This window comes from Suncus etruscus, chromosome 6, assembly GCF_024139225.1.
Source record: "Suncus etruscus isolate mSunEtr1 chromosome 6, mSunEtr1.pri.cur, whole genome shotgun sequence".
Taxonomy (NCBI): Eukaryota; Metazoa; Chordata; class Mammalia; order Eulipotyphla; family Soricidae; genus Suncus; species Suncus etruscus.
In genome coordinates, this window is record NC_064853.1 from 56978586 (window position 1) to 57004953 (window position 26368).

Sequence of the window (26368 nt, forward strand, 5' to 3'; positions counted from 1 at the left end):
AGCTGCACCCATCACAGCAGGTTCATTGCACTGTAGCTCAGTGATGAGGGACCTCTCCATCCTTCCACGCACCATTCAGACACAAGTGAGAAGTACATTTTCTTTTCTAAAATTAGGCAGTGATGTAACTCATATTTTGCATTTTTTTTGTTTCCATGGTATTTGTTGTCACTCTAGAATATCATATAAAAGAAACTACATGTCTGATTAACTTCTGAAATGCAAATGGTCACATAAAATAGGGGATCATTGTATTCAAGTGACTCAAGAAGCCACTCACTAAATTGTCACATTGTAGATTTATAGAGCCAAATGTTAAGAAATTATAGTATAAGCAATTCATGGACAGAGGTCAGATGAAAGCTGCCCTGGAATTCAGAGGAATGAGTTCTAGTCTCCACAGATGCAACAGTTTTAGCCCTTGGTGCCTTCATCACAGAAGTGAAAACTGTGAACCAGTTCTGTTTCTAAGGTTGTAGTTCGATGAGTACATTTAATTTTCTTCCCATGAAGTGGTAGTGCTTTAATTATCATAACATTAAAAAAATGGAGCAGTGTCACTCAGAAGTCTTTATTTCTTTCTTTTTTATTGTAAACTCAGAGGATCTGGAAATACTGGGTCTGAAATCTCAAATTGCATCAAGATGCTAGAACAATTTGCCAGCTGTCTGAGGTACCTTCTAGAGTACATTCTAGAGAATGTTGACTACATTCAAAACATAAATTGGCTACAGTTTGAGAATCATTTCGATTTTAGGGGAAATTCTTGACCACTAATAATTCTGTCTTATTTAATATTTACATGAAAGTGTCTCAGCTAGAACTATTAAAAATCAACCATCTCAGCTGAGTCTTTTTGAATATTTAATTACATTTTCTCTTAATTCTTTCTATCAGAAGTGAGACATTGGTATGAGTTTGAATTGTTTTCATTAATATTTGATATTTTATGATAAAACACCCTTCCTTCTATCTAGGAGCTATGTTAATTGAATGAAGAAGTGATCGAATCTTATTATTTAAGAGTAGACAATTTGAAAATAATTAAGTTTGTAAAGCAATAGGAGGAAAATTCTAAACAATCTCCCCAATTGACAGCTGCCCTACTGAGTGACCTACATAGAAAATAATGTAAGTTACTTATTTTCAGAGATAAAGTAACATCTAACTTATTACCTCTCAACTGGACCTTATTTCAGATTTAGTAAAGACACTTTATGTGTTAATGGATGATTCTGTGGTAGGATTAAATATAAAATGATTTCTTCTTTTATCTCTAAGAATTTTATATGGACTGTTTCTTAAGGTACTGCCTAATACCTTAGTCAAAAGAAGAATTTATATATGTCCAAACCATTCACATAATAGACTATATGACTCTCTAGTTCTTTTCCTAAAGGAAGTCTACATTCTTGTTTATGTTAAAATGTTTACTTTACTTAAATGAATTTCTGAATTTGGTACCCAATTATTATTTGTGATTTTATTTCACAAACACCTAAGAAGTTCTACACACCTAATAGAAGTCATGCAGTTGTACTGTTTTGACACTCTATACCTGGACATAACATCAGATACCACAGAATAGGGGTTGATCCCACAGGCCTTTTGCTTCAGAAACCAGTTGCAAGTTCAGGTTGCCCCTGTGCTTCCAGAAAATCAACTATAACTTAAAGACTCCTTGTATTCTGCCTCCCACTTCTCTGTGTTCTCTTAATTTTCCAGAATTACACACTACTCAGGGAGATCATTTTCTTCCTAGGTTACAATTATTTACAAAGGTATTGCCCAGGAAACTACGCCTGCCCAGTGGGGCCCGACTGTGAAAAATTGTGAGTGCTGCCTGTGTGTGTCTATTTCCTGTCCTGTGGCGTGAAACTCTTGGGAGTGGACCGAAAAGAGGCTCCAGAAAACTCGCTCTCCCAGAAGCTCATTCTAGGGCGGGAACGTCAAGGAACTGCTTCATAATGTGAAAACCAGCTATAAGCAGTACTTTGCAGAAGCCAGGTCCCCTGCTTGTGACGCCAGGCTGGGAAAATCCATGAAACTACGCCTGCCCAGTGGGGACTGACTGTGAAAAATTGTGAGTGCTGCCTGTGTGTGTCTATCTCCTGTCATGTCGTGTGAAACTCTTGGGAGTGGGCCGAAAAGAGGCTCCAGAAGATCACGGCCTTCGCTACGTGGCCGTGCGCTCTTTCTAAGGTAAGAACACCATCGCAAAAAACCGGCTATCCTTTGCAAAAGCTGGCTCCCTGTGTGTGACACCAGGCGGGGAAAATCCGCGAAAGTACACCGGCCCAGTGGGGCTCAGCTGTGAAAGACTGTGAGTGTGACCTGTCTATGTCTGTCTACTGTCCTCTTGCGTGAAACTCTTGCGAGTGGGGCAAAAAGAGGCTCAGAGGAGCACGGCCGCTCCGCTTCGCTACGCGGCCGTGCACTCTTTCTAAGGAAAGAACTCCATTGCAACAAGAAGGAAAAATCACACTAAGAACGGCGCTATATCACAGAAGCAAACATTTCTCTCTGGACTGTCTTCTCTGTTACATGCTCGGGCCTAAGATTTGACCCAGTGTGAGGCTTCATCCACGGAGGACTCCCCTCCCTTAGAGGCAAGTCAGCCCATCCAGAAAGGGAGGAGTCAGAGGAGTGTGCTGCCTACATCATATAGACAATGAATACCACTACAACACGTAGAAAAACCCACAATACAAATGTGACAATGGGGAAACAGCGCAGGCCAGCATCAGACATAGAGAATGAAGATGACAATTCTGAGGACCAGATAATGACTGAACAACTAATCAACCTCTCAGATAAGGACTTTAGACTAGCAATATGGAAGGTGCTCAACAGACTCCAAGAAACCATGGATCGAGTTGAACAGAACACTAATAAGAACCAAGAAAATATGAAGGCAGAAATGACAAAACTCCAAACTGAAATAATATGTCAACTAACAGGCCTGAAAAACTCAGTAAACGAAGTGAATGACAAAATGGATAAGCTCTGGGACAGGGTATCAGAAGCTGAGAATAGACTTGGTGCTGTGGAAGATGAGATACATAACAATTCCATACAGCAGGAGAGATTGGACAAAAAACTTAAAGCAAATGAGCAGACAATGGAAAAATTAGTCAAAGAATGGGAACAGACGAAAATAGAAGTCTATGATAAGATCAACAGAAACAACTTAAGAATCATTGGAGTCCCAGAGACCCAGGAAGAAAATTTCCAGGAAGAATCAATGGTCAAGAACATCATTAAAGAGAAACTTCCAGAGCTAAAGAATATATGTGATCAAATCCTGCATGCCCGAAGAGTACCAACCAAAAGAGACCCCAGAAAAACCACCCCAAGACACATCCTAGTCACAATGACAAATCCCACAGATAGAGACAGAATTCTGAAAACAGCAAGATCAAAAGGGGAAATCATGTTCAAGCAAGCTTCCCTGAGATTTACAGCAGACCTGTCACCAGAAACGCTCAATGCCAGAAAGCAGTGGTGGGATATTGTGACAAGACTGAATGAAATGAATGCTTCACCCAGAATACTATACCCAGCAAAACTCACTTTCCGGTTTGATGGAAGAATACATGGTTTCACAGACAAAAAACAGCTCAGAAACTTCACAGACACAAAACCAGTCTTAAGAGAAAAACTGAAAGACCTAATCTAAGACAAGACTACCCAAAAGACACACCAAATTTTGAAATAAAGATGGCGTTAAATCCCAGGACAATTCTTTCTCTCAACGTCAATGGACTAAATGCACCAGTTAAGAGACACAGAGTGGCTAAATGGATCAAAAAACTCAATCCAACCTTCTGCTGCCTACAAGAAACGCACCTGAATAGTCAGAACAAACATAGACTCAAAATAAAAGGCTGGAGAAAAGTTATCCAAGCAAACAACACCCATAAAAAAGCTGGAGTGGCCATACTAATATCAGATAATGCAAACTTTATACTCAGGAAGGTTGTAAGGGACAAAGACGGACATTTTATATTAATCAAGGGGTACGTAGAGCAGGAAGAATTCACTCTCCTAAACATATATGCACCGAATGAGGGGCCAGCAAAATATTTAATACAACTGCTGACAAATCTGAAAAATAATATCAACAACAACACAATAATTGTGGGGGACCTAAACACGGCTTTGTCAACACTGGACAGGTCAACCAGACTGAAACCCAACAAGAATATACTAGACCTGAGGAGAGAAATGGAAGAAAGAGGCCTAGTGGATATATATAGGACACTCCATCCCCAGAAACCTGGATACACATTCTTCTCCAATGTACATGGTACATTCTCCAGGATAGACTACATGCTGGCACATAAAACATACCTCCATAAGATCAAGAGGATAGAAATTTTGCAGACTACCTTCGCTGACCACAAGGCTCTGAAATTATTTGTGAACTCCAAAGGGACTCAGAAGAAACACTTTAACACCTGGAAGTTAAACAGCCTCATGCTCAATAACCAGTGGGTCCGAGATGAAATCAAGGAGGAAATAAAAAGGTTCCTGGAAACAAATGACAATAAAGACACAAACTCTCAGAACCTATGGGACACAGCAAAAGCAGTACTGAGAGGAAAATTTATAGCTTTGCAAGCACACATCAGGAAGGAAGAAGGAGCTTACCTGAGTAGCTTAATGACACAGCTACTAGAACTAGAAAATGCTCAACAAAAGGACCCAAGAACAGGAAGACAGAAGGAAATAACAAAGCTGAGAGCAGAAATCAACGAAGTGGAAACTCAAAAAACAATCCGAAAGATCAACGAAAGCAGAAGTTGGTTCTTTGAAAAAATAAACAAGATTGATAGACCACTGGCAAACCTAACAAAGAAAGAGAGAGAGAGAAACTTGATAACTCGTATCAGGAATGAAAAAGGAGAGATCACTACTGATATGACAGAGATTCAAAGGGTAATCAGAAACTACTTTGAAAAACTCTACGCCACTAAAAATGAGAACCTGGAAGAAATGGATAAATTCTTGGACTCTTATAATCTTCCACGGTTGAAGGAAGAGGATGTAGCATATCTAAACACCCCCATCACCATTGATGAAATTAAAACAGTAATCAAATGTCTGCCGAAAAACAAAAGCCCAGGTCCAGATGGATTCACTAATGAATTCTATCAAACTTTCCAAGAGGAACTACTGCCAATCTTGGCAAGACTCTTTCATGAAATTGAACAAACAGAAACACTTCCAAATAGCTTTTATGAAGCCAACATCACCTTGATACCTAAACCAGACAGAGACGCTACCAAAAAAGAAAATTACAGACCAATATCACTGATGAATGCAGATGCAAAGATCCTCAACAAAATCCTCGCAAATAGGATTCAATGCCTCATTAAGAAGATCATCCACTACGATCAAGTAGGTTTCATCCCAGGAATGCAAGGCTGGTTTAACATCCGTAAATCTATCAACATAATACACAACATCAATAACAAGAAAAATAAAAACCACATGATCATATCAATAGATGCAGAGAAAGCATTTGATAAGGTCCAACACCCATTCTTGATCAAAACTCTCAGCAAGATGGGAATGGAGGGAACCTTTCTCAATATAGTGAAGGCCATCTACCACAAGCCAGTGGCAAATATTATCCTCAATGGAGAAAAACTGAAAGCCTTCCCTCTAAATTCTGGCACAAGACAAGGCTGTCCTCTCTCACCACTCCTATTCAACATAGCACTGGAAGTACTTGCTATAGCGATTAGGCAAGAAAAGGATATCAAGGGAATCCAGATAGGAAAGGAAGAAGTCAAGCTCTCACTGTTTGCAGATGACATGATACTCTACTTAGAAAACCCTAAAGACTCTATCAAAAAGCTTCTAGAAACAATAGACTCATATAGCAAGGTGGCAGGCTACAAAATTAACACACAAAAATCAATGGCCTTTCTATACACCAACAGTAATAAAGAAGAAATGGACATTAAGAAAACAACCCCATTCACAATAGTACCACACAAACTCAAATATCTTGGAATCAACTTGACTAAATATGTGAAGGACCTATACAAAGAAAACTATAAAACTCTGCTCCAAGAAATAAGAGAGGACACACGGAAATGGAAACACATACCCTGCTCATGGATTGGCAGGATTAACATCATCAAAATGTCAATACTCCCCAAGGCATTATACAGATTTAATGCCATCCCTCTAAAGATACCCATGACATTCTTCAAAGAAGTGGATCAGACACTTTTGAAATTCATTTGGAACAATAAACACCCTCGAATAGCTAAAGCAATCATTGGGAAAAAGAATATGGGAGGAATTACTTTTCCCAACTTTAAACTGTACTACAAAGCAACAGTTATCAAAACAGCATGGTATTGGAATAAGGATAGGTCCTCAGATCAGTGGAATAGGCTTGAATACTCAGAAAATGTTCCCCAGAGATACAACCATCTAATTTTTGATAAAGGAGCAGGAAATCCTAAATGGAGCAGGGAAAGCCTCTTCAACAAGTGGTGTTGGCACAATTGGATAGCCACTTGCAAAAAATTAAACTTAGACCCCCAGCTAACATCATGTACAAAGGTAAAATCCAAATGGATTAAAGACCTCGATATCAGCCCCAAAACCATAAGATATATAGAACAGCACATAGGCAAAACACTACAGGACATTACAGGCATCTTCAAGGAGGAAACTGCACTCTCCAAGCAAGTGAAAGCAGAGATTAACAGATGGGAATATATTAAGCTGAGAAGCTTCTGCACCTCAAAGGAAATAGTGCCCAGGATACAAGAGCCACCCACTGAGTGGGAGAAACTATTCACCCAATACCCATCAGATAAGGGGCTAATCTCCAAAATATACAAGGCACTGACAGAACTTTACAAGAAAAAAACATCTAACCCCATCAAAAAATGGGGAGAAGAAATGAACAGACACTTTGACAAAGAAGAAATACGCATGGCCAAAAGACACATGAAAAAATGTTCCACATCACTAATCATCAGGGAGATGCAAATCAAAACAACGATGAGATACCACCTCACACCCCAGAGAATGGCACACATCACAAAGAATGAGAATAAACAGTGTTGGCGGGGATGTGGAGAGAAAGGAACTCTTATCCACTGCTGGTGGGAATGCTGTCTAGTTCAACCTTTATGGAAAGCGATATGGAGATTCCTCCAAAAACTGGAAATCGAGCTCCCATACGATCCAGCTATACCACTCCTAGGAATATACCCTAGGAACACAAAAATACAATACAAAAACCCCTTCCTTACACCTATATTCATTGCAGCTCTATTTACCATAGCAAGACTCTGGAAACAACCAAGATGCCCTTCAACAGATGAATGGCTAAAGAAACTGTGGTACATATACACAATGGAATATTATGCAGCTGTCAGGAGAGATGAAGTCATGAAATTTTCCTATACATGGATGTACATGGAATCTATTATGCTGAGTGAAATAAGTCAGAGAGAGAGAGAAAAACGCAGAATGGTCTCACTCATCTATGGGTTTTAAGAAAAATGAAAGACACCCTTGTAATAATAATTTTCAGACACAAAAGAGAAAAGAGCTGGAAGTTCCAGCTCACCTCAGGAAGCTCACCACAAAGAGTGATGAGTTTAGTTAGAGAAATAACTACATTTTGAACTGTCCTAATATTGAGAATGTATGAGGGAAATGTAGAGCCTGTTTAGGGTACAGGCGGGGGTTGGGTGGGGAGGAGGGTGATTTGGGACTTGGGTGATGGGAATGTTGCACTGGTGATGGGTGGTGTTCCTTTTATGACTGAAACCCAAACACAATCATGTATGTAATCAAGGTGTTTAAATAAAAAAAAATTAAAAAAAAAAAAAAAAAAAAAAAAAAAAAAGAACACCATCGCAACAAGAAGAAAAAAATCACACTAAGAAATGTGCTGGATCACTGAAGCCCAGCATTTCTCTCCGGACTGTCTTCTCTGCTGCGTGCTCAGCCCTAAGATTTGATCCGGTGTGAGTGAGGCTTCATCCACGGAAGACTCCCCTCCCTTGGAGGCAAGTCGACCCACCCAGAAAAGGCGGAGCCAGAGGAGTGTGGCTGCCTACATCATTTAGCCAATGAATACCACCACAACACATAGAAAAACCCACAAGTCTGACAATGGGGAAACAACGCAGGCCAGCATCAGACATAGAGAATGAAGATAACAATTCTGATGACTAGATAATGACCAACCAACTAATCAACCTCTCAGATAAGGACTTTAGACTAGCAATATGGAAGATGCTCAAAGGACTCAAAGAAACCATGAATCGTGTTGAACAAAATACTAACAAGAAACAAGAAAATATGAAGACAGAAATCACAAAACTCCAAACTGAAATAACGTGTCAACTAACAGGCCTCAAAAACTCAGTAAACGAAGTGAATGACAAAATGGATAAGCTCTGGGACAGGGTAACCGAAGCTGAGAATAGAATTGGTGCTGTGGTAGATGAGATAAATAACAATTCGATACAGTGGGAGAGATTGGAAAAAAAACTTAAAGCAAATGAACAGACAATGGAAAAAAAATAGTCAAAGAATGGAAACAGATGAAAATAGAAGTCTATGATAAGCTCAACAGAAACAACTTAAGAATCATTGGAGTCCTAGAGACCCAGGAAGAAAATTTCCAGGAAGAATCAATGGTAAAGAAAATCATTTAAGAGAAATTTCCAGAGCTAAAGAATATATGTGATCAAATCCTGCATGCTCGAAGGGTACCAACCAAAAGAGACCCCAGAAAAAATATCCCAACACACATCCTAGTCACAATAACGAAACCCACAGATAGAGACAGAATTCTGAAAACAGCAAGATCAAAAAGGGAAATTACATTCAAGGGAGCATCCTTGAGATTTACAGCAGACCTGTCACCAGAAACACTCAAGGCCAGAAGCAGTGGTGGGATATTGTGACAAGACTGAATGAAATGAATGCTTTACCTAGAATACTATACCCAGCAAAACTTACTTTCCAGTTTGATGGAAGAATACATGGTTTCACAGACAAAAAAACAGCTCAGAAACTTTACAACTTTAAACTGTACTACAAAGCAATAGTTATCAAAACAGCATGGTATTGGAATAAAGACAGGCCCTCAGATCAGTGGAATAGGCTTGAATACTCAGAGAATGTTCCCCAGACATACAATCACCTAATTTTTAATAAAAGAGCAAGAAATCCTAAATGGAGCAAAGAAAGCCTCTTTAACAAGTGGGGTTGGCACAACTGGCTAGCCACTTGCAAAAAATTGAACTTAGACCCCCAGCTAACATCATGTACAAAGGTTAAATCCAAATGGGTGAAAGACCTCGACATCAAACCCGAAACCATAAATATATAGAACAACATGTAGGTAAAACACTCCAGGACATTGAGACTAAAGGCATCTTCAAAGAGGAAACTGCACTCTCCAAGCAAGTGAAAGCAGAGATTAACAGATGGGAATATATTAAACTGAGAAGTTTCTGCACCTCAAAAGAAATAGCACCCAGAATACAAGAGCCCCCCACTGAGTGGGAGAAACTATTCACCCAATACCCATCAGTCAAGAGGCTAATCTCCAAAATATACAAGGCACTGACAGTACTTTACAAGAAAAAAACATCTAATCCCATCAAAATGGGGAGAAGAAATGGACAGACACTTTATCAAACAAGAAATACAAATGGCCAAAAGACACATGAAAAAATGCTCCACATCACTAGTCATCAGGGAGATGCAAATCAAAACAGCTATGAGGTACCACCTCACATCCCAGAGATTGGCACACATCACAAAGAATGAGAACAAGCAGTGTTGGCGGGGATGTGGAGAGAAAGGAACTCTTATTCAATGCTGGTGGGAATGCCATCTAGTTCAACCTTTATGGAGAGCAATATGGAGATTCCTCCAAAAACTGGAAATCGAGCTCCCATACGAGCCAGCTGTACCACTCCTAGGAATATACCCTAGGAACACAAAAATACAATACAAAAATCCCTTCCTTACACCTATATTCATTGTAGCACTATTTACCATAGCAAGATTCTGGAAACATTCAAGATACCCTTCAACAAATGAATGGCTAAAGAAACTGTGGTACATATACACAATGGAATATTGTGCAGCTGTCAGAAGAGATGAAGTCATGAAATATTCCTATACATGGATGTACATGGAATCTATTATGCTGAGTGAAATAAGTCAGAGAGAGAGAGAGAAAGACGCAGAATGGTCTCACTCATCTATGGGTTTTAAGAAAAATGAAAGACATTCATGCAATAATAACTTTCAGACACAAAAGAGTAAAGAGCTGGAATTAACAGCTTACCTCGTGAAGCTCACCACAAAAAGGGATGAGTTTAGTTAGAGAAATAGCTATGTTTTGAACTATCCTAATGAGAATGTACGAGAGAAATAGAAAGCCTGTCTAGAGTACAGGTGGTGGTTGGGTGGGGAGGAGGGAGATTTGGGACATTGGTGATGGGAATGTTGCACTGGTGATGGGTGGTGTTCTTTACATGACTGAAACCAAACACAATCATGTATGTAATAAAGTTGTTTAAATAAAAAAAAAAAGAAGTAACCCCTGAGCGCCACATGTTTTGGCCCAAAGACCATCTCCTCCCCACCAAAAAAATTAAAGACTTGTTAAAAAAAAAAAAAGATATTGCCCAGAAAAGCCAGGTGGAGAGAATTGTAGGTTAAGGGATAAAGAATACATTTTGTACAAATTCAGACATGACTTTTTCTTTAAACCTCTATGTGATTACCAACCAGAGGTTTTTCTTTGGATTTTTAGGCCGGGTCTACTTAGATTAAATCACTGATTTATGGTATTAAATTTAATCTCTATCCCCACTCCCAAGAAGTCAGAGATGAATTCAAAAGTTATGCTTTCAGGAACTGGAGTGATGATGCAGAGGTATGGCGTTTGACTTGCACACAGCTGACCCAGGACAAACCTTGGTTAGATTCCCGGTGTCCCATAGTGTTACCTACACCAGGAGTGATTTCTGAGCTCATAACCAGGAGTAACCCTGAGCTTCACCGGGTGGCCCCAAAACCAGGAGTAACCCCTGAGCATCACTGGGTGGCCCAAAAACAAAAACAAAAAAATGTTATGCATTCATGGAAAGTCCTCAAAACAAAAAATAAATTAAATTAAAGTTGTGACCTCTAGTCATTAGGTTGGCTCCACTAGCAACCTGTCTTATTCTTTAATACTTTCTAAACCTTAACTTGTTAGATTAAGTTTTTTGGCTCCCATCACCTAGGAAAGGGTTTTTAGGAGTTATTGTGTTTGGTAAAAAATATATAAGTGTATATATTTATGTATAAATAAATATATAAATAAAAATATATGTATATATGTTTACATATATAGTTCCTATTATATGTTTCACTATAACACGATCATACTTCTTAATATCCTTAGGTACCAAATTCTTAGATCAAAGGCCAGCAATTTTTTCTTTTTTGTCTCTGTTTTCATTGTCCACATCTAGCAGTGCTCAGGGCTCAGGGCTTACTACCTGACTCTGCTCTCAGATATCCCTCCTAAAGATGCTCATGGTTGCCAGATATTGAATCTGCATCAGCCAAATGCAAGGCAAATGCCCTCTCTGCTGTACTATTGTTCTGCCCAAATTCCACGCCTGGCAGTTCTCAGGCCTCAGGGGTTACTCCTACCTCTGCACTCAGAAATCGCTCTTGGCTTGAGGGACCATATGGGATGCCGGGGATCAAAACCATGTCCATCCTGGGTCAGCTACATACAAGGCAAATGCCCTACCTCGTGCTACCATTCCGGCCCCAACTCATCCCAATTATTTCTATTTGAACTGCAGAGTTGTAATTGTAATTTTTTTTCTCTCTCTTTCTTTATCTTCCCCACTCTCCCTCTCTTTCTCTCTCTTTTTCTCAGCTGCAAAAGGGTTTGTGTTGAGCTTTCCCTGGTGGTCAGGAGATCCTGTACTGCAAGAATATTAAATAGAGAATATTAAATAGAGTAGTCCTATATGCAAAGTATACACTTACCATTTAACTATCTCCTGCCACGCAGAGTTGTACACTATTGCAATTCTTAACTTTAATTTCTAAGATTAGAAACATGGACAAATGGGTCTGTAATGATTCACACCTGGCAGGAAAAATTCATCACACAGAGACAAGCTGGAAGGAACTTCTGTCATTCTCAATGCCTTCCATACTGACTCTGAGGTGGCTTTTCCCTATGGTATGGGGATCATGGAAGTCTGATATCCAGGCATACTTCTTGCTACTAAAATTACCAGGTGGTTCCATGTAATTGCATTGTCATTGTAGTTCTCAAGAAAACAACACTGTTCTTTATCCAGACACTTTATTGACAGCAATTGGGATATTTTACATCCACGAAGATTACCATTTTATTTTTGGAATGCTTACTTTTTCATTTCAGGTAGTCTTTTAAAATCTAAAATTATAATTCAGGTGTCCTGAGTGACAGTACAAGGTTACAGAGTGCTTGCTTTGCACACAGCCAACCTGAGTTCAATTCTTGGCAACCCATATAAACTCTGAGCTCTCCAAGAGTGACCCCTGAGCTTAGAGCAAGTAGTAAGCCCTGTATTCCCCAAAACAAGTAAGATGAAAGTATAGTTCAAAAACCAAAGGAGGTGTTTCCTCCAACATAAATATATATGTGTATATAATATATATATATTGTGTGTGTATATATATATATAGTCCTTTAAAAGTGAATGCAAGAAAGTTACCAGAAGTTGCTCTTCTAAATTCCCAACAGTTTTATTTTACCTGTATGTCAACTGATTGAAATGATGAATGTGTTCATATGTAGACTTTCCAATTGTTATAAATTTGAGCATGCATTGTTCTGTTCTTGTTTTTTGGAGAACACATGTGGCATTGCTCAAGGTTTAATCCTAGCTCTATGCTCAGGTATCAGTCCCCGAGGGCTTGGAGGATCTTATGGTGTGCCTGAAATTGAACTCAGGTCAGCCATGTACCAGGTTTGTGCCTTTGTGTTGTACTATTTCTACATTCCTTTGTACACATCTTACATCCTGAGGGTTGAACTTTCATGGGGGAATGAAGAAGCATTTTATAACAAAGTTACTACATTTATATTCTGTTTACACATCCATACATCATGGAAATGATATATTTGACTATTTGTCCACATACATGACAAAAATCCTGTGCCTTCCTGAATATTTCTGGACTTTGAAGATCAAAAGCTGTTTATTTTGCAGAGTTGTGAATTGGGGGGGGGGGGTTCTTCCCTATGGTTTTCCTGTTTGTTTTGTTTTGATTTGGAGACATACCCAGTGGCACTCAGGGGTCATTTCTAGTGCTGAGGGACCATATGGGATGCCAGGGATCTAACCTAGCTCAACTGCAATCAAGGCAAAGTGCTCTATCTGCTGTGCTATTACTCGTGTCCATCTTCCCTAATTTCCCCCCTCAAGTTCTCTTTAAGTTGCTTGCTTGAAATGTCTTTCATTTATGCAGAATATCATCTACCTGCTCCCTTCTCCCTTCATCCTATTTTTTATTATGAAAAAGAAGGGATGGGGATGGATAGATAGTCCAGTGAGTAGGGTGCTTGCCTTGCATGTGGTCAGTCTGGGTTTGTTTCCCAGCATGCCACATGGTCCCTGTATTCAGCCAGTTGTGACTTCCAAGAGAAGAGTCAGGAGTAAACTCTGATCATCACTGAGTGTGACCCCAAAGTCAAACAAAACATAAAAGGGAGAAAGTGTCTCCTAATAGTCACATGTCTTGTGTCTGACTGCTCAGGAGGAAGAAGTTTCTGTCAAGGTATTCTGGGCTAGTGCCTGCTATTTTTTAAATATCTCAGAACTTTGTTTCTTGTTACAGAAACCAATTAATTAGCAAGTGTATGAATGCCAAAGGATCCATCATCCTAAACTTCTTAGTTAGGCTCTGAGAATAAGCCCTTTATGTTTCTCTCAGAGGTGACAGGGTTTGGAGAGAGCAGTTAGAAGTGTTTAGTTGCTCCCATCTCCCTCATGGTGAGGCAGGAGTCTTAGGGCCGAGGGCACTGAGGGTGCTTTTTTGGTCTGGGATAAGCTTAGGCCAAAGGCCTTACTTAGCCTTTATCCTGGAGGGAACAGTCTCTTCTGTATGCCACAATCTCCAAGAGAAAATATCTATCCTGATTTCTCATAAATCAGTGGATAAAAATATATGGCAGGCAGCCCTGTAACTTGTGAAATTAGAACTCTGGGGCTTTTAGCATGAACCTTCAAATGTAGTTAAAAATATCTACTCATGTCCAAATAATTCAAACAATGCTTTTTCTAAGCATTGAATTACTGTTATACAGAGTTATTTTAAATATCTCTGGCTGGTGTTCCTGGCCCATGTCCCTTTAAGAGTAAACAGAGTTCTGTCCTCACTTTCAACTTCAACCCTGCCTTCTCTCTCTCTCCACATGCTATGCATGTGAAGTGCCTTTTTAGATCAAGTTATTCAGGTATTGTTGAGAGAGAATTCTAAATGTAAGGCTCCTTTTAAAATGTATCCACCACCAGCATTATTCAACTTCTCAAGTAAAAAGTTTCTGGAAAGCAGCCCTTATTTCCTTACTATTTGACTTAAGCTTTTCTAGAAAAGAGAGATGTTTCCTTGTCATTTTTTCATTAATTGAAGTTTAAACAATACATGCTCCCAAACCCCTCTCTAAGCCCTTTTCAGCACTGTTTCTTCACCACCCAAGTGAAGTGGATTGTGGAAAAACTGTTGACATTGTCCAAGAAGGAAACTCTTACTGATTTGCTGTTTTATAAATGCAAGTAAACTAAAGAAATAAAAACTAAGAATATATTTAGAGATTTCTGGGTTCTTGGACCTCTACATTCATATTCAACCAATAAAGTACCTTTTCTTTTCTTTCTTTTTTCTTTCTTTCTTTCTTTCTTTCTTTCTTTCTTTCTTTCTTTCTTTCTTTCTTTCTTTCTTTCTTTCTTTCTTTCTTTCTTTCTTTCTTTCTTTCTTTCTTTCTTTCTTTCTTTCTTTCTTTCTTTCTTTCTTTCTTTCTTTCTTTCTTTCTTTCTTTCTTTCTTTCTTTTTTTTTTGAGGGGCTGTGTTTGAATCACAACTGGTTCTGTGCTCAGGGATCTCTTCTGACAGGGTTCAGCATACCATATGAGGTGCTGTGATTTGGACCTGATTGGGCTATTTGGAAAACAAGCATCCTACTCACTGTAATATTGCTCTGATCCTAGGTAAATGCTTTTCATTGTGTATTTTATAGGGATCATGGTGGAATGTTAGGTCCAGAGTGGCAGGGAACATCACCATAACCACAGAATTAGCACTTGAGAGAGCAAGTACTTTGAACCTTGCCCTGGTTACCTAATGAGTTCATATTATATGGCAACTCAGTTCCTAATAAGTTAAGAGAACCAAGGGGCAGGAGAGTAAAAAATGGCAAAGTAGACTCCAATTTTTTTTTATTTTTATTATTTTAATTAATTAATTAATTAATTTTTCTTTCTTTCTTTTTGTGCTCTGGCATGTTTTTATTTCAGGACCGAGGCTATTATGTGGTGCTTGTCTTAATTGCTGTAGTGCTCACTGAATATTTTATTTGATATTTCTTTTTGTATTGTGGGGTGTTTCAATTCCTTTTTTCCTTTCCTCTCTCAAACTGAGGTTGAGAGCCTCTAGAAGGACTCCGCCCATTTTCGACTTATTTGATTCTTACCCCATTTTATTGCTTTTCTTTTCTTCAAACAAAGCAACATAACTTGAACTATCTAGTTCTGCCTCTCAAATAGAGGGGGGAATAAGGGAGAGTACCAGGACCAAATAGATGCTTGATCACTAAGTAGTAAGTTAGACACAGAAGGGACCACTTATTCTAGCAGCCCAGGGGGTGAGGGTGGGGGATATGGGATGTAAGTTGGGAACGGGGGGTGGAGGGAGGACAAATTTGGTAATGGGAATTCCCCTGACTCAATGTTAATATGTAACTAAAATATTACTGTGAAAGATATGTAAGCCAATATGGTCAAAATAAAATTTATAAAACATAAATAAAATTAAAAAAATATGGCAGTCGCAAATCACTTAGCCCAGTACCTGGCACATGGACAATTTTCAGATAGTGTTCACAAGGATAGTTGTCCCAGTGTAAATGGTTCTTTGCAAAATTTTTTTTAAATAAGCCCTTATTTCTTGCTTGGGAGATGTAAAGCTACCGATTAACTGCTGCTGGGCCTGGCATGTTGGGACTGTTTGTGTTTATTAAGGTAAGGAGGTTACTTGTGGTGAGGAAGGGTCCCCACTGTGGAGTAGCAGTAATTATCAGTGTTGCCGTGTGGATGCAGGAACCAATTGCTATCAAACGCTAGCTTCTTTCTTTTTCCCTTAAAAAAAAAAAAAAAAAAAAAAAGAATCCCGTTACATAATTTAGCACTCATTTTGTTCTATAGTGAGATGAAAAGAATTTAGCAGCCTTCAGCTGGAACTGAATGAAGACGCAAATTATAGAAATCACTGACATTAGTGCCTGGCTAGAGCAGATTGTTGCCTACTGAATATTTGAAAGTATTTTGTCCAATCTAATTTTATAAGACTGGAGTCTCTGGGTTTCCACTGATTTCTTTGGGACTATAATTGTGTGGCCTAATGGAGCTCGATAGTGGAACATTACTCCAGCTGATACAGGAGCAATGGCAACATTTATAGGCAGTTTTGTCAACCAAAATGAGATTTGGAGAAAGGGCATATGCATATTTTTCTCACGTGAGAAAAGTTTTTTACTCTAGAATGTGTCTTTAGTTTCTCCTACTGCCCTTGAACTATGGTTAGCTATGAATAAGACTTTCTTTAACTTTGTATTATGAAAAAATTCCAAAAACATGGAACTAAATGGAACAGTATGATAGGTCCAGAGGACCCAAACTGTCCTCAATAACGATCAAGTAAAAGAAGCCAAAACTGTCCCTTGCTAATATCCAGGTAATTCTCCCCTTCTATTATTTAGAAATATATCTCATAATATTTTTTTTAAAAAAATTCAGTAAAAGGCCCAGAATGATGGCGTAGCAGTGTGGTGTTTGCTTTTCATGCTGCTGACCCAGGACGGACTACAGTTTGATCCCCAGAGTCCCATATGGTTCCCCAAGCCAGAGGTGATTTCTTTTTTTTTTTCTTTTTTTTATTATTTTTAATATATAAAATCTTTATTTAAACGCCACGATTACAAGAATGATTGTAGTTGGGTTTCATTCATAAATAGCACACCCCCTTCACCAGTGCAACATTCCCACCACCTCCTTCCCAGGGGCGATTTCTGAGCCCATAGCCAAGAGTAACCACTGAGCATCACTGGGTGTGGCCCAAAAACAAAAACAAACAAACAAAAAAATCCAGGAAAATAAGTATGTGATATACCATTTAAAAATGTTTAATATTAGAGGGAATGAATAGAATGTTTAATTCAGGGTCCAAGGATACAACTAAAGCAGTAAGGACACTGGTTTAGCAGGCTAAGGCTCTAGTTCAATTCCTAGAACTGCTTGTCCTCCCAGGAATCCCACAGATTGTGGACCTGGTGGCTCCCAGAGACCCCGGCTTTGATGAACACTTAGCTATAAGGACCCCTGAGCTAAGCATTGTCAGAAAGTTTGCACCCCTACCTCTAGTTGTAATCCCTTCTTAAAAAATGAAGGTAAAAATGTTTATTTCACCAGCACCAAGTACACAGTGTTGTGCAACCACTGTCTTTGTCTAGTTTTTATCTATTTTTAACCCCAAAGGAAACTCTATATCTGTTTAGTAATTAATCACTCTCAATCTTCCTTCTCCCTAGGACTTAGCAGCCAGTAATCTGCTTTCTATTTCTATAGATGCATCTATTTTTGTATGTTTTTTTATAAATGGAATCACATGTTTGGTTTCTTTCAATTAGCAGAATGTTTTTAAGATTTATATGTCTCATATATTGGTACTTTATCAGTACTTTGTTCATTTTTATAGCTGTATATTATTTGGGTACACTATTTAGTTTATTAATCTGATGATAGACATAATGGTTATTTCTAACTTTTTGTCTACTGTGAATAACGTTGCTTTGATTTTTCACGCAAGTTTATGTTTGCATACTTGTTTTAATTTCTTTTGAAAGAAAGCAGTGGAAATGTAGATCATATAATAATTCTATGATTAGTTCGTTGAAAAAATTGGCTGCACCAATTTACATTCCTACTAGTAATGGACAAGGGTTTTAGTTCCTCCACACCCTTGCCAATGCTTTAAATAAATCAGAAAATAATTTTCTTTTTAAAATAGGAGACCCTTCCTAGTGGATGTGAAATGGTATCTAGTTGCTCTGATATATAATTTTCATACTATATTGTAACAATTTCTATATTTTTGAAAAAATAATTATGTACAAGCATTTGATCTATTTGTAAATTTGGTCTGTTTCCCATCATTCCTATTGTTAGAATTATGACAGTAGTTTGCACATTTGGTAGTATGATGGACATTACATAGAGGAGCACTAAGAATCTAAGGACATTGCCATCTTAATCACAGTGTTGTTAATCAAACTCTTAGCTTCAAGGCTTAGAGCAAAAGAACAGCAGGTAGAGTGTTTACCTTTCATGTGGCCAACCAGTGTTTCATCCTTGGCATCCCATCTGATCCCCCAAGCCAGCCAAGAATAATTAATTCCTGAGTGCAGAGTCTGAGCACTGTTGAGTGTGACTCCAAATCCAAAGAACAAATGAACAAGTAAACAAAGACTTGTAAACTTCATACCTGTGAGGCACTACCACTGAGATACAGTATTTGCCCTGAATTGTGATGTAATTTCTGTTTGTACCTTATGTATAAAGAATATTAGATTCCCATTCTTAAAGAATTAAAACAAGTGTGCAAACATATATACTTTCCCATTCTTTGGCTTATTTTATGATTCTCTTGATAATGCCCTTTGGTACACAATTTTTACATTTTGATAAAACTCAATTTATCTTTTTGTTTTTTTCTGGAGCTTTTGATATCATAGATAAAAACCTCCACTATGTACCTAAAATATTACTGTGAATGATTTGTAATCCACTTTGGTCAAAATAAAAATTAAATTTTTTTAAAGAAAAAACCTCCATAAAGTCTATGGTCATGGATATTTAGTTGGTTTTTGTTTCATTTTATCTTATTTTTGGTTTTGTGTTCACATGTGGTTGTGCTCATGGTTTACTAATGGCTCAGGAATAACTCCTGGAGGACTCTGGGAACCAGATAGGGTTCCAAGGTTTGATGCAGGGTCAGATGCATGCAAATTTTACCCACTGTCCTGCTCTCCAGTCCCAAATTTTATGTCTTCCTTAAGATGTTTGTAGTTATATTTATCATATTTGCCTTTTATATCTTTAGGCTCATTTCTACATATGTTATAAGATATAGGCTCAGAATCATTCTTTTACATGATTACATCTGTACAATGTTGAATATGTATGTTCCACTATCTGAGCACCATTTATTTGTGTGATGTCAATATATTTCTCTAAAAATAAGAGATGTTTATTATACATAAGTATTCATTATTCCCTTTGCATTATTAAAATTTTAGTTTATATTAAGTTTTGATTATCTCAAAAACTTTTTTATTATTATTATCATAATGATTTTTGTTTTGACCAAAGTGGATTACAAATCTTTCACAGTAATATTTTAGGTACATATTGACATTGAATCAGGGGAATTCCCACCACCAAAGTTGTCTTCCCTCCACCTCCATTCCCAGCATGCACCCCATGTCCCCCTCTATTACCCCCCAGGCTGCTAGTCTAAGTGGCCCCCTCTGTGTCTATCTTATTGTAGAATGGGTATTCTGTTGTCAATGGCTTTAGATTTGGTTTTTAAGTTCGATCATTTTTATTATTACTTAGTAATTGATCATACAACTGTTTGGTCTTGAAACCCTCCATTATTTCCCCCTCAATTTGAGAAGCGGAACAAGATGGTGCAAGTTGTGTGGTTTTATCTCAAAAACTTTTAACAACTAATCAGAACATTCAGTATACAGATAAACTGTATTCAGTGGATTTAATTTCGCTTTTCAAGTTTTTAATTTTGCATTTTATTTTTTTGTGCAGGCCAATATTTTTTAATTTTTATTATTTATCTATTATTTTATTTTTTGTATAAAATATTTATTTAAGCATGATTGTAATTGGGTCAGTATTAAACAGAATACCCCCCCTGTCTTGAATACAAGCAAGTGTGGGGAGATGGAAGAGGGGCATTAGTGGTGGGAATAATTTTGCATTTCTAAAGTTTTAAATTCTGTAGGTTTTTTGTTTTTTCTTCTTCTTACAATTTGTTTTTTGAAATCTATATGTTGGAAGCATATTTTTTCCTCTTTGGAGTTTCTTATTTTAAATTTTGCTGATTATATGCTTGTAATATAATGTTTTTACTCTCTTTCTCTTAATTTTAGTCCCTAAATTTTTTGTAAATCTGAACTAGCAGGTTAATGAGTGTTTTTTTTTTATTATTATTTCTTTAGTTTTAGGTAAAACTACTTCTTTGATATGTATTTTACAAAGGGAGAGCCAACTCATATCTGATTGTTTCTTTTTTTTTTAATGTTAGCAACCAATGATGATCAATGCCCAAATTTCTTAAATGATTAGGAGTTACAATATAGTAATATTTCTAATTCTGTTCCTATCTTTATATACATCATGATTTATAGATTACATACTTTCTGTTTATATAGAAAAATTTCAACTATTTTGCTATTTACTTACCTAGTAATTAAAAAAAAAACTGCCTAAGAAATTCAAGGTTAATTCTTGTTTTTCTTTTGTTTATTTTTTATTTTCTTTAAACTGCTGTGGACCAATAGTCAGTGTAGCATTTTTGTGGATGTCTAGCATGTGTCCAACCCCAGCACCTTATGGTTTCTATATCTTACTTTAGTACAGCCCTTGAGTTTCCCAGTGTACCACTTGTTTGGTCCAGAACTGCAGAACCCAAATAGAGCAGCATCCTCCAGCCCTTGCATTAACTGCTGGGTGGGTTGGCTGAGAAACCTGTGGAGCCCCTGAACCTCCTGAGCATTGCTTGGAAGGAACCTCCCAACATTTAAAGTAAACACTGCTAATCATGTTCTTTTTGATGATGTGTCATCAAATTTCATGTATTTAATATGCTTTAAGGTATTAGTAAAAGTTCAGGACTAGAGGCCACAGAATGGATAGAGATGGAATAATCTGAGTTATTGTTCCTTTTGATGCTTGGATTATTCCATCTCTCACCATTATGTTTCCTCTAGCCTGGATCTTTTACTAATATGTATCTTTGATAGATTTCTGGCTATCAAATTTATTAAATTTTAAACCTTAATTAGGTGTAATGGAACCTATCATGGCACATAAATTTCCTTGCCAAAATTCTTTATCTGTCTTTTACTTCTATGGTTCTCTGTTTTTCTACCTTGGGGAAATTGTAAGGTGACAAGTCAGAGAAGCTAGAAACTCATTCATGAAATTTATTTCATGTATATTTTTTAGTGAGAACATATAAGAAAATAGAACACACTTCTAATCTATGAGAACACAACTTCTACAATTTGGGGTGGGGTCTTTCAAGATCTCATGACATAGTACTGATGATTGAGCATTTGGATAGCTGACACTTCAGAGACTATTAATTATGTCTCCACTTCAATCTGATTTGCATCCAGTCAAAGACTAATTATAATTGTTCTATCTATATATAGTTTGGGGGTCATGCTCTTTGGTGCTCAAAGGTTACTCCTGGATCTGGGCTCAGAAATTACTCCTGATGATGCTCTGGGGCATGTGGTATACTAGGGATCGAACTCAGGCCAGGCAAGGCACATAAACTACCCACTGTGCTGTTGATGACTAACACAAAGTACAGAGAGAGATAATGTTCTAACTTTTCAAAAAAAAATGTAAATATAGATGTTTTCTGAACCTAGTAAATAAATACCAGAGCAGTCTGATTACTGTTTCTCTTTCACTCTCAACTTGCCTGTTAAATAGGAGATGTTTATCTTTTGCCTTGCTTTATAGGGTGCTGAGTACTGTGATGAGTTTGTATTTATGGAGAGATCTTGGAACTTCTTGGATGAAAGGTGCTAAATTGGGGCTTACTGTTTATTGAACTTATCTGATGTGTCCAGCCTCCTGGGGACATTTGCTGAAGTTAATTGAAAACAAACAGTCCTCCTTCTGACAGTTTACTGTGTCACTATAAACCACCAGCACCCTGTGCACTTGGCATTGTTTTAATTCGAACCTACTTAGAAAAGTATGACTTTTAGACAGTGAAATTATTCAAATTTTGAAAGAAAGATGAGTCCAGCTGCTGACTGTTTAACACAGGAATATTCTCAACTATGTCTCAACTATTCTCAACTATGTCAACCTAGATCCCTTCATTTTTAAAAATGAATATTTTATGAATTTAGAATATTTTCCTTATTTCACAGCTAATTTTTAAAAAATAATTTATTTAAGCACCATGGCTACAGAAATACTCACAGTGAATTTCAGTTATAGAATGTATACCACCCTTCACCAGAGTGCAATTTTCTCACTACCAATGTCTTCCATTTCCCTTCCCTACCCCAACCCCCTGCCAATATATGCAACAGGCATTCTTTTTTTTTTTGGGAGGGGGGGGCTACACCCGGTGGTGCTCAGTGGTTTCTCCTGGCTGTCTGCTCAGAAATAGCTCCTGGCAGGCACGGGGGACCATATGGGACACTGGGATTCGAACCAACCACCTTTGGTCCTGGATTGGCTGCTTGCAAGGCAAACGCCGCTGTGCTATCTCTCCGGGCCCATGACAGGCATTCTCTCTCTCTCTCTCTCTCTCTCTCTCTCTCTCTCTCTCTCTCTCTCTCTCTCTCTCTCTCTCTCTCTCTCTCTCTCTCTCTGTTGTAGTCATGGTAGTTGTCAGTACAGTTACTGCTCTAATTGCACCCACTGCTCTTTGTTCACCACTAATTGTTAAGATTGAACAGTTTAAAATACTGTTTCTACCACGTTTTGAAGACATGAAGATGCAAATCTATATCTTAGTGTGAGGGAGGGAAGAGTCAGCTTAAGTGATGGTAGCTGATGGTCTCATACACTTGAGAGGTAGGAGAGGGACAATAACTGTAAATTAAAAGCATATTAAAAGTGACTGTTGGGGCCGGAGCAGTGGCACTAGAGGTAAGGCATCTGCCTTGCACCTGCTAACCTAGGACGGACTGCAGTTTGATCCCCTGGTGTCTCATATGGCCCCCCCAAGCCAGGAGCAATTTCTGAGTGCATAGCCAGGAGTAACCCCTGAGCATCAACAGGTGTAGCCCAAAAATAAACAAACAAAAACAAATAAAAGTGACTGTTGTCACATTCCTCAATTAAAATAACAAAAAAATATGTATAGCTTCTAGATTGTTTCACTACTCACTTCTTCCTCAGAGGAATAGCATTACAAAGCAGACATACTAAAATATGTATACTAGAATATTCTAGCAAAACTAGAATACTTATGCTTTCTAAAGTCAATCCAATGGAAGCTATGAAGTATATTTTGAATAATGTCCTCTCTTCTTCCTTTGCCAGTTGGTGATGGAGTTTTGTGGCGCTGGTTCTGTCACTGACCTCATCAAGAACACAAAAGGGAATACTTTGAAGGAGGAGTGGATTGCATATATCTGCAGGGAGATCTTAAGGGTAAGTCACTGCACGTGCTGTCTCAGGAGGTGTTGAACTGCCATTAAATTGCCACTGAAATTTATAAGCACCTTGGAAATATGTGTAAAGTTTTCTTTAAGCAGTTTGTTTGCTGTGCTATGAGAGACATACTGCTGAGGCCATTGCCCTAACATTGCGAGAATTCAAATTGGGTGATTTTCCTTACTAAGGGATTCATTTCCAATGGAATTTCCCATTAGAAATTTAGTTTTAGATCACAGAACTAGTATTTTACAAAGGAAAAGACTTGTTTGAGAGATATTTGAATTTCCTTTTGTAAAAATGAATAAAATATTTAAGGGTTCTATGATCACCCATGCAAATACATGTGAACTTGTTAGTTGATTTTTATTTATTTATTTATTTATTTTGGTTTTTGGGTCACACCCGGCGGTGCTCAGGGGTTACTCCTGGCTGTCTGCTCAGAAATAGCTCCTGGCAGGCACGGGGGACCATATGGGACACCGGGATTCGAACCAACCACCTTTGGTCCTGGATCGGCTGCTTGCAAGGCAAACGCCGCTGTGCTATCTCTCCAGGCCCGTTAGTTGATTTTTAATATTATAAAACTTACTAGGGGACCAGAGTCATAGTAGAGAGACTACAGGGATTTCATTGCATGCAGCTAAGCCAGATTCCATACCCAATACCCCATATGGCTTCTCTGAGCCCTGCCAGTAAGTGATCCCTACGTGCAGAGCTAGGAGTAACCTTGTGCACTGCTGGGTGTAACCCCAAACTGAAAACTAAAACAAACAATTAAATTTAACTTATTTGAAATCTAAATCACTTCAGTCAGTTGAGTGACTGATCAAAATTGGGCCTTTCCCCAGGTTTTAAGTTAAGTTCAATAATCAATTAATATGAATAGTAGTGAGCTTGCTGAATTCCATTTAGAGAAAAGTTAAGAGATCATACTTAGAGACTAATTTTACTCTTTCTACTTATATGGAAACTATTGTATATCAGCTAAACACTCTCTTTTGATCTACTTGCAATTGTTAATTATAAGTTCTGTTTTCTTAAATAAGGGTATAGTAATTAGGACTATTTATTATGTACCTAAGGTATGACATTGAGAGATTATGAGCTGAGGATTTGCTTAATCGATAGAAGACATAAAATTTGTATTTTTAAAAATTTAAACTGCATTATGTAGTACAAAAATGAAGAATTTTATAATGTCATTTAAATTGTATTGAAAAAAAACCCAAATACATAGGAATAAATTTATACGGTTACTCTACAAACTGGTGCTCTTCCTTGAAAATTTATCTTGCTTGCTTGTCTATGTTTCTTAATTTGCTTGTTTCCACTCTGGAATAGCCTATGTAGTCTCATGAACACATTTCCTCACTTTCTCTTTCTAAAATCTTTCTAAGCAAGTTTCCTTCAATAAAAACTACCCTACTTCACAAAAGAAAAAGAAAAAAAATTACAAAAAAGATGTTAATATCTTCTACACTGAAAACTATAAAACATTACTCTGTTGAATGAAAACCTTAACAGTGGGTGTTATGCACCAATTCACAAATTAAAACATTGATATAATAATGATATTATTTATCCCCATTTCTATTGATGGTTTTATGAATGATGAATAAGACTTCTGTCAAAATCCTCTAGGTTAGTTGTGAATAATTGTGAGCTGTGTTCCAAAACATTATTAGGAAATAATTCTTGGCAAAAGACCAAAAATAGTCAAGGTAATTCTAAAGAACAAATCGAGAGGTTTATGCTACTAGTTATTTGGATGTAAAACGCTACTAAATAATTAAAACAGGAAGGTATTGTCACAAATAGATAAATGGTCAAAGAAAGAGAATGGAAGGAAGTTCTAGGACAGACTTACTTCATGTGGGCTCTTGATTTGTGACCATCGAACTGCTTTAGTCACCTGGGCAAAAGGGTAGTCATATCAGTAGATTATGTTTGGGAAATTGACAGTATGAAAACATGGATTATAGTTATAAATGTGAGCAATATGAAAAATTAAACTTTTTTTAAAGTAAACTTTTATAAGAAAATAGGGAAGAATTGCTCCATGTTTTGAAGTAGTCCAAAAGATTTCTCTGCCATTTAAAAAATATTTTTAGTTTTGGGCATCAGTCATCAAGACTCATACAGGCAAGGTATGAGATAAGACAATGTATTATACCCACTGAATCACATTCCTAGCCTACAACAAAGAATTCTCAAACTTCATGAAGAACATTTCAGAGGCCAAAATGGAGGCATGACTGCTGATCTCCTTCAAATGTGACATTTTTCTCCAAGTACTATTATTCCAGCATGTAATTATGCTATATTTTCTTTTTTTTTTTTACTGAGAATGTTTACTCACTCAATAACTATTTGGCCTACTAAAATATTTTGTGAGTACCAGGAAACTCTCAGGTCTTCAGGCATTTTTGCCAATTCTGATGCTCTGAGCTGCTGGTCATGTCATCTCCTGGGTTTCAAACCATCAGGGCTATATCACCAAATCCTAATGATTTTCCAATAGTTATATGAAAACATGGTTCTTCCATTACATTCTCTTGAGGGATATTTGCACCCAAGATACGGTGATTTGT

General features: G+C 37.6%; 1 protein-coding gene across 4 annotated transcripts in view; it reads left to right on the forward strand.

Annotated features, from left to right (window-relative positions):
* Positions 1-26368, forward strand: part of TNIK (TRAF2 and NCK interacting kinase) — a 420827-nt gene that overhangs the window by 266138 nt on the left and 128321 nt on the right. For all 4 annotated transcript variants that reach the window (XR_007496767.1, XM_049775216.1, XM_049775217.1 and 1 more), the window contains exon 5: positions 23661-23771. Coding sequence is in view for 3 of the 4 variants with exons in the window: in XM_049775216.1 (XP_049631173.1) it covers positions 23661-23771 (111 nt within the window). In the remaining variant the exon portion in view is untranslated. The remainder of the gene's footprint in view (positions 1-23660; positions 23772-26368) is intronic.